Source organism: Alosa alosa, chromosome 7, assembly GCF_017589495.1.
Source record: "Alosa alosa isolate M-15738 ecotype Scorff River chromosome 7, AALO_Geno_1.1, whole genome shotgun sequence".
In the NCBI taxonomy this organism is placed as follows: Eukaryota; Metazoa; Chordata; class Actinopteri; order Clupeiformes; family Clupeidae; genus Alosa; species Alosa alosa.
Window position 1 is genome coordinate 23,068,256 of NC_063195.1, and position 10,000 is coordinate 23,078,255.

General features: G+C 41.0%; 1 protein-coding gene across 6 annotated transcripts in view; it reads right to left on the reverse strand.

Moving 5' to 3' along the window:
• Positions 1–2,496: 2,496 nt before the first annotated feature.
• LOC125298499 (equilibrative nucleoside transporter 1-like) overlaps positions 2,497–10,000 on the reverse strand; it is a 34,000-nt gene continuing 26,496 nt past the window's right edge. For all 6 annotated transcript variants that reach the window (XM_048249269.1, XM_048249271.1, XM_048249266.1 and 3 more), the window contains exons 11-13: positions 8,153–8,238; positions 5,035–5,234; positions 2,497–4,717 (exon numbers count right to left, since the gene is read on the reverse strand). In XM_048249269.1, the coding sequence (XP_048105226.1) occupies positions 4,606–4,717; positions 5,035–5,234; positions 8,153–8,238 (398 nt within the window). In that variant the 3' untranslated portion in view covers positions 2,497–4,605. The remainder of the gene's footprint in view (positions 4,718–5,034; positions 5,235–8,152; positions 8,239–10,000) is intronic.

Below are 10,000 nucleotides of genomic sequence, written 5' to 3' on the forward strand. Positions count from 1 at the left end.
GTAAAAGCAAAAAAGATGTGAGGGCCACTTAAACCCATTGTGTGTGTGTGTGTGTGTGTGTGTGTGTGTGTCTGAGTGAGAGGCCACTAGTTACATAAGTAGATAGTCTTGTAATGAAAGTCCTTCTAAAGCAGTTGGACAGAGAACAGTGTTGCATTCATGTTACAGAGCCAATGATAGGCGATGCTTCAGGCTGACTAGTTCATTAAGTTCCCAGCGTTGTTGTACCAGCTACTATTTTTTTTTGTTATGTAGGGGTGCTGTTGAACCATGTTCTGTTGCACTCGTGTCAGCCCTGACCACGTAACCACGTTTGTTTTGCCAATACAAAGAAGCTGTCTCCCGTCCCGTCTCGCTGTCAATCAGTAGGCAATATTCACATCAGCGCGTGCAGAAAGGGGATAGGCTTATTTTTGTGCTGTTTCGCTGAAAGCTATTTTGTGATTCTGACCGTGTAAACGCGAGACTTCAAAAGACTAACTGATTTGTGGTTATTTTTCTGGCACTTTATGTGACTGAAAGCCGTGAGGTTGCCGAGGCAAAACAAAATATATTGTCGCTGCGGCAGAGAAACGCACTTAAGTAGACAGGTTTGTACTAGTGAAGATCCGCTAGAGGGTACTGTACGCTCGTTCTTTTTATGTATCACTGCTGTTAAAGCGTTGCTGAGGATACGTTCCTCGTTGAAAAGCTGTGAAGGTTTATAGTAAGAGGATGTTTTACCACCAGCTAAAGGAACATGCAATATATTCACCAAATGGTAGATGGTAGTTGGCTCCGGAACGGTCTTGGCTCTGATTGGAACCAGACTTGTTTCATGTGGCTGTTACCTCATTATTAGTTGTGGATTCAGCAGATAAAGCTACCATTTAGCACAGCGACTTCTTGAAGAGTCTCAGGTGTCCTGTATTCTCATTAAAATGTTTACATCTCCATGTGTTTTCCGTTCGTTTTATATTTGTTTGAGGATTTTTTTTTTTTTTCCTTTTTGTTGACACAAAGCTAAACTATGAAAGCGGTAGCTACATGTGCTGTTGTTGGCACCATAAAATCACATGCCATGCTTGTATGTAAATGCTTTTTTCGTTGTGTGTGGTACTTGTGTCATTGTCGTAGCTACATGCCGGAGATCTTCAAGCGGATACGTGTCTTGGTTCATCCATTTTGTTTTCCCTTCTAGGCCTATCTGTTAAAATATTTCTCCACTGAAAGTGAATGTGACTTCTCACAGTCACTAAATGTACCTTATCCTACTTGTACACACTTATTATGGATTTACTAGCTGTTAACATTATTTTTTATTATTTATTTATTATTATTATTATTATTATTATTATATTCTCATAGGCCTATCTTTTCAGACACCGATTTTGAGTCTTGGATTTTTTTAATCCTTTTTTCCCTTTCATTCTTCCTTGTTTATTTTTGCTTGTTACTTTTAAACCATCATTGCTTGTTAAAGCTGTGAAGTAAAGAATGTCTATTTAGCTCAGCACAAATGGAGAAGCAGCATAGGGCTCCTAGCATACTGAGAAGTAAGGACCAGCATTGGTTAGTAGGCTAAGATTTACAATGAACGGCTGTTAATATCTTTGTACATACCCTGCATTGACACACTATCATAGCAAGACAAATGGTAGTGTAATACATAGTACATATGTACAGTTTTTAAGACATCAGTTTGGAGACCAGAGTTGACGTATAAATAGGGCCACATTTTGTCTCTACAATTCTGCTAACATTTATGCTAGCTGCCCACTAAACATGTCAACATGCTGTAGGAAATCTAGTAGTTGAATTTAATGCTGTTTATTCGTTGGGCTGTGTGTGTGTGTGTCAGGATGCCGTTTGTGCGTGTGCACGTGCATACATGTGTATGTGCACATGGATTTATGTGTGTTAATTTATTTTACCTTTTGGTCCAAAGGTTGTCTTTATGGTGAGAACATTTGTCCCACTCAGTTCCTTGAACAATAAAAACTGGTATTCATCCTTAAAGATGGTCTCTTTTTTTTGAATTATAGTCTGTTCTGCCTGCCTAGAATGAATGTCTGTCACTGCACATCATCACTTTTGCATGATAGTGCAGATAATCAAAGGTTAAAAACATCTGGTATATTTCAGGTACTTCGGTTTCCAGAAGTCTAGTGTACTTTCTTAGTAGGCCTAAGGGTCAGAAGAATAAATAGGCAGCTTTTGCTAAGTTCTACCTGAAAACCTCAATGTCATTCACTTATTCATGTGTCAGCCCTCAGCTGTTTTGAGTACTGTAGGTTCACCTAACATATCTTTGCCGTTTCCAAGGTGCTGTCAGTTTATGTTTTGTGCACCTTTTTGATAGAATCACATTGCACTCTACATATCGGGTTTAACACACCTGTGAGTGAAATTGGATTACATCCATCCATTCAATGAATATAAATATGTGCTTCAGCAAAGTTGCACATCTTTCCAGTATATGTAACAACAAAATAACAGACGACTTTGAAAAATACATGAGGTTTATTTTATTTATTTTTCAATATGGTTCACAACACAGTTTATGCAAATGTGTTGTCGACATGACATATAAGGATTGGGGGTCATAGGGGGGTATAGTGTACAACTGTGTTTTATCATAATAAAACTAAATCAATCCATAGATATTTGATTTCAAAATATAATCATAAAATGCAAAATTATTAATCAGAATGCCTCATATAAGACTGAGGTAGTCTGTATGACACATAGACAAAGATTTCTGCACCAAGCAAGGTATCCACCGGCTATACAGGGGAAAAAAACAAGCTGCTTAGTAGTTGCCGAGTCCCCTGCACAACCTGTGGCCAGATGGACATCACAGAATGTTGAAGGACCTTACAAAAGGCAATCACTACCTATATTTCAGCGGCATAAAACAATAAAACGGAAACATATTTTTTTCATACAAGAATGATAAGACTGTTCAAATGTCAAGAAAACACACACACATTCAACATTCAGTCTGCAGCAACTATTGAGACAGCAGGAATTGTGTATGATACAAGACATTCAGTCAAAGACACAAGACTGGGTCTCTCATATTGTATTATAAACTAAATAAAGATGTGGAAATATCTGCAAACTTGCTCAGTCCTGTGTAGTGCTGCAACTCATGAGGTGGGTGCTGTGTATGCCCAAAATGCATAACAGTAGACAAAGTCATTCATGAAAACTCCTTTCTAGAAAATAACTTTCTAGACCATAATTGGTAAACCCTGAAAATACAAGGCAACACAGATTAAACCTTATAGTTCCAAAATACAAAAAGTTCCAAAAAGTAATATATTTAGCATATATTGTACAATATGAAAAGCTAATACAACTGGCATTTAATATGTGGCTTACCCAGTGTTTTCTATTACAAGAAACTAAATATATTTAAGGCTAAAACAGCATGATGAGATGAATTAAAACAAGACCAAATTACAATTAAATGTTGCCCTTTTGAGTAATGCATATACAATATACATATACATATACATATACATGATCTGGCAACTAAGGATTAAGTGTTGCTATTAATAGCTTACATGGCAATATGCATAGACTGCTCGTATGAAATATGTTGCAAGGGAGACTGGCAGTATAACAGGAAGGCTACGCGGGATGCGTAACTGAAGCGTTCCGTTCACGACGCGTAAAAACTATTCCGGAAGATTGGTCTATTTTCTTTTTCGAACACACGTGCTGCTATCACGTCTGGTTTAGCTACTTCCATTGATTATAGTGTAGGGGCGAAGTGCTGCAGCATGCGCGTCGCAATGGAACGCTTCAGACTTGTCTGCAGTTTAATACTGGTAGTATAGCCTGGTTAGCACCAGACCTTATCTCAACTGAAATTGAGATTGGGTCTGCATGGGCAAGGTTCATTCACCTGCCATTTCCAAGGGGCGTCACCAAACGGACGCCGATCAAAATGCCTCTGGACGCAATTGGATAGACCTAAGCGCCAATCAGAGTAATGAAGGAGATGACATACGCAGAGCAACAGAAAAAAAAAAAAAAAAAACATCTCAACAAAGTGTTCGATGACATCATGTTAAGCCCACGTCAACGGTTGTGATTGGTGACTGGGTTTTAGGAACATTGGAAATGGGAGTGAATGCAACTTTGCCAGACCTGCAGAGCAAATTAAAATTTGGTAAAAAGGTTTGTCTGGGTTCTCCCAGGTTACTGGTAGAAGGTAGTGCTGAGGATATCCTAGAACCTGTGGAGCTCTCCCTCCTCAGTCTGCTGGAAAAGAAAGACACAATACAACCTACTCTGGAATTGTTCCACTGTACATTGGTGTTATTAGAGAATACAGCATGCTAGGAATACACTTCCAAGTGTGTGTCTGTGTCTGGTGTGTGTGTGTGTGTGTGTGTGTGTTTGTGTTTGTGTGTCTGCATTGCGAGAACGAAATCTGCTGTACACAACTCAGCCACATCAGAGTGTATGTTTGAGATAATTACACTGTTTGTGTACGTGAGTGAGTGTGTGAGTTGAGTTTGTGCACCTGTGCATGTATACGAGCAAATGTACATCTGTGTGTGTGTGTGTGTGGGCGCGCATGCGCGTTTGTGGTTTGTGTGCATTGAGTTGTTAGACCAGGCCTCTGGTCAGGAAGGACATGGCCGCTCCCAAAGCCAGACCCAACGACAGGAAGAAGGCCATGATGGCTCCGGCCGTCTCAGCCTCGTGCGGAGCTACTTTCCTGTGAGGAGGGAGAACGGGGGCAGGATGAGGAGGTACTTAAGTTATTCACTTGCGTTGGGTTTTAGTACAGTGCATTCATTGAACACTAAACTGAAGTCTTGCATCTCTCTCTCTATCTATATCTATCTATCTATCTATCTATATATCTATCTATCTATCTATCTATCAATCAATCAAGTACTGTGACCGGTTCATGTATGTACAGCATTTGTCATATCACTCCACATACTCCCATGTGAAGAAAGTGAAAATTCATATTATGTTCACAAACACACACACACACGCACATACACAGTCACACACACTGTTACTCACTTGGGCCCGAAGCACATGCAGAGGCTGGCCAGGTAGCCGTTAGAGAAGGCGAAGAGGATCATAAAGACGATGAACCAGGCGTCGTGGTGGAAGTAGACGGGCAGGTTGTAGCGAGGCTGCACGTTGCACAGCATGAAGAGAGGCACAAAGATCACACGACACAGCAGGAGACCTGGCAACAGCTTACTGTCCTGACCGGGCTAGAGAGGGAGGGAGAGAGAGAGAGAGAGAGAGAGAGAGAGGGGGGAATGACTTGACTGTGGAAGTCTAATTCTAAATCACACTCTTAAGACAAAATCTCATGTCAAAGCAACTCTGTTTTAAGAGTTTTTGTTATTTACAACACATATTGTGTAACAAATGTGTGTTGTCCCTATCTGGACACAGAGATGTGTTAAAAACATCGCAAGTTGTGTTGTTTTCAACACATTTGTTTTAAGAGTGCATATGAACTGTGCATAATATGCTTAATCCATTGAATGTGCACATTGGAGTTTAATAGTGCTGGAAAGCAGAGGTTGACAAAATAGAAGTTCAGCCAGCATTTTCACAACTAGTACACTGCTCCCTCTGACATCTCTCATGCTGTTTTCAGTCAGAGAGCTGATTATGTTGTCAAGAGGAAGCTGACACAGCAACAGTGCTAGGGGAGGATTTTTAATCACCGACTTCACTTTGGGATCATGATTCTGTGGGTGGAACATATGAATGCAAGAAATGCATAAAGAATGTGGATAATTGGGGAGTCTAAAAGTACATCCCCACACTCTTAAAGGAGTACCGTCACACCGGTGTGACGGGAATGTTGGGAAAAATGTCATAAAATGTCATTGACCATGCCTAAAGGTCATGACCTTGACCTTTTACAGTAATGGCAATGTCATAATTGGGTTTACCACACCTTAAACCATAGGAATCCATGTCTCATTTGTTATTTGCTATACCGTTTTTTTTAGATGTCATTGTTCTGCTTAATTTATACGCATTATTTTCTCAAACGCCACGTCTGATATAAGACTGAAAATCACCCCCTCCAAATCAGATAATATGGGTAAATGATACATTTTCTGAATCCTTAGGGTCATGCCAGTATTTCAGTGTTTGGATTTTGTTTCTCTGATGCTCCCTGGTGCCACAGGATTAAAAGACAAATGATGACTTAGGCGGAAATGGCAGGAAAATGTGTGTGATTAAACGTTTGAAGAGCTCCAGGGTTGGCTGTACTACCAAAATGTTCACAAATGAAAGCTCAGAATCTCCCCTTTAAAATGATACCAAACATAACAAAATAAAATATTCCAATATGTCCAATATAGATTTTCAGCTATGTCAGTGTTCTGCTTGATTTATACGCATTATTTTCTCAACCTTAGTTTACATTAAGTAAGTATAAGTATATATACTGTTTTGATCCCGTGAGGGAAATTTGATCTCTGCATTTATCCCAATCCGTGAATTAGTGAAACACACTCAGCACACAGCATACATCATTGAAAAGCTGAGATTCCAGGCTTTCAGAAAAGGTATGGTAGCCTTTGCCACTTTTTCAGTAACGGTTTCCATATTTTGAGGCCCTGGCTCACAGACTATCAGCCCGGTTGATGTCCTGCATACTCTCTGTAACCGCATATGAATTTGGAGCCTGACAAAAACACAGTGGTGTTGTACCAATAGTCGTTTTTGGTAGTGAGTGAATACTGCAAGCTAAATCAGTGTGCTCCATTCTGCTTTTTTTGTAAATAGTCTACCGTCCTACCACTGTGAAGCACCTGATTGGGCAGCCTCAACTGGATGACTCCTGGAGTATTCCACTTTAACAGCATATGAGTATGTTGCACTATTAGAAGCAGGAGAAAATCAATCCAAACTGGAATACTGAGGTTGATAAAACAGAACTGGAGCCAACACCGCCAACAAGATGCTCTAAGCCACATGATGTCTCTTATTATGACCCCCACATAATCGAGATGGGAGGACACTTCATTTTGGAATTTGGACATCTCATCCTATGGGTGGATTGAGAAGAATGCAAAGGTTCGTCCTCATCTCTGAAAACAGCCAAGTCCAGTCATGGCACAGCTCCACTAGGTCCATAACCGACTGTAGAAGCTGTTACGAGCCTCACCTTTGAACACCCCACACACACACACACATACACACACACACACAAACAAACACACACAAACAAACACACACACACACACACACACACACACACACACAACATAGCACAACATCAACGCAACATCACTGCGTTCAGTACAGGGAACAACTCCCTCTCTCTGGCAGCAGTCAGACATCTCGCTCCCTGCCCCGGCGGACATATTTACGAGCCCCAAAATCCGCAACCCACCTCCCGTCTTAAATTCTGATACGTTGGAACGTGTTCGCTTGGACTTGGCTGACCTGCATCTCTGTATTCGAAAGCCGAGGGGTTTCTGTTCCCAAACATCTGTGACTGCGGCGAACATGAGCACCTGTGAGTGATTATCTAGTTCAGCGTTGCTGGAGAGATGTGTGCTAGCGGGTCCTCATGTAGCCATTCGATACGTTCCAGAAGCTCCATTGTTCATGCCTTCTGCAATCTGGAATGTTCTAGTATAGCTGACAACGCCGCTAGATTGATGCGTTGGGGTGGGAATGCATAATGTAAGTCTGTTCACAGTGGTGCAAAGGGGCCAGGAGTAAGGCTCAGGCTGAATATTGCTTGCCACATACAGTATTTTACTGCAGTGTCTTTCCCAATATCTCTTTATGCATGAGGAGAGAAATAGGAGATGCTCCCATTCAACAGAATGACCACTAAAGATTTTTATCATGTTGCAAGTATTTGACATTTCTTGATCAATCAACCAATCATTGTTGGTTGGGGAACAATCAGTTGAAAGTAAAACAGAAGGAACAATCGGATTGTGTCTTTCCCAATAGCTAACAAAAGGAATTGGGGCCCTATCTCAAATCCATCACTTGCGTAGCATCCTGGATTGAGCTCACTACCAAAACCAAATCTCCTCAGGTAGAACCTTTAGGCACTCAGAATTAGAAATCAGAGCAGAGTTAGATTCTGAGAGGATTAGTCCTCTGTGGTCTCTCTCTCTCTCTCTCTCTCCGGACTTACCCACGTGCTCACGGCTGTTAGACTGCGGCCAGCCCAGTCCATCAGGTTAAAGAGCAGAAAGCAGGAGACAGGAATGAAGTATTTCTCTGGAAACAAAACAAAAATGGAGTATAGTGAAAATAGAGTATACGGCTGACAAACAAGAATGTCGCTTCAGTTGACAAGTTATTACTGTATAAGTGAAGCAACATGATAATTGAGACATTTTCAAGCAATATGTTCAGTGCTTTGATGCAAAATGAATTCTGTTTGGCTTGATAGTGAAGGTAAGATTAAGACTAAGATAATAATGATCTTCTTAATTCACAGAACTATCTGCGAGTGGCAGAAATGTTCAGTAGAGCTTTTGTTACTGAAACAGCTTCATAAGTGTAGCCTACTCCTCTGTAAGTTAGAAACATTACTCTCATTATCATTAGCTCTAGCCCATCCAAGCATTGTGTCTTGCCCACCCAAACAGTCAAGAAGTCAAAGGGTTTTTTTTCAGCTGTGCATCTGTGCAATGTGCAGTCTCAAAGCTTGAATGTAGATGAATTGGTGTTGAGTGTAATGGTAGCTAGCTGGTACATAGCTGTGCAGTAGGCTTTTGTTGGCCTCTGTGTGTTAGATAAACCCCCCTCCTGATGCCTTAAAGGAAAATTCTGGCCATTTTTCACATGGATCTGTTTCTCAAAGTCACTAAGTGCTAAAATAATCAACGTTACCTGGCTCGATTTGCTGCAACTAACAGCTAGAATAGCCAGGCAGCTACAGTGCTAAGCTTATACTATGGGGGGCATCATTTTAAATATGCCCCAAGAGTGTAGCACTGTAGCTAACTAGCTGCTCTACCTGTAGGCAGGGATGGGCAAAAATACATCAAAATGTATTTTAAAATAAAATATTAAATACCCTAATTATAAGTGTATCAAAATAAATTACAAAATACATAGCCACACCTAGCCTGAAAGCCAGCTGAATTTAGCCCCGGCCACAACATTTGACGTCGGGAAGTTCTTACTGGAGGAGCAACAATGCCCGAACCAGAGCTGTTCGGACCAATCAAATGGCGGGCTTTGTACGATGATGGACAGATGAGCAACAGTGCCTCTTCTATCATGTCATTTGAGCACGCTTAGGTTGATTTTGACCCCGTTTACACGAGCATGTGTATTTTTATAAACGAAGACATTTCCCTACGTTTGAGCCTTTCATTTAGACGCAAACGGAGAATTTGCCCCGTAAAACGGTTCTCCAAAAAAACTCCGGCCAAAGTGATTTTTTTGGAAAACTTTGTTTATGCGTTTGGTTGTAAACTGTGGTAAACAGAGTTTTGGGCAGCCAACGTCACAGTATGCGACAGAAGTACACCAAATGTGCGACCAATGTTTACATTTACATGTTCTCACGTGCGACTTCACATTTTGGGGCTGAGGTGATCATGGATGCGCTCAGAGTAGCCATCGTGTTTATGTTGGTGCAGACCCTCTTTGTCTGTTTGCATTTGCAAATTCAGCTCCTCTTTTATGTGGAGGAGCACAGAAGAATGTGTAGGCCTACTGTATCTACAACAACTTGCTTTACCGCTGCTATCCGAAGAAGAGAGTACACTTCCGTTTCCGGTGGCTCGGGCAACTTTTCAGGATTCTGATTGGTTAATGTGAGCTTGAGCTTATCGTTAGACTGCCACTGTGGTTTGGCGTGCTCATGACAGCATGTATGTACACGGGTTCGTGTAAACACATTTTTTTTTAAAAACGGTCTCGTGTAAATGCAGTTTTATTTGCAAACGTAGATGGCCAGATATTCGTTTAGGAAAATACCCTGCTTCGTGTAAACGTAGTCTTTGTTTGCAACTAAAATTTAAAT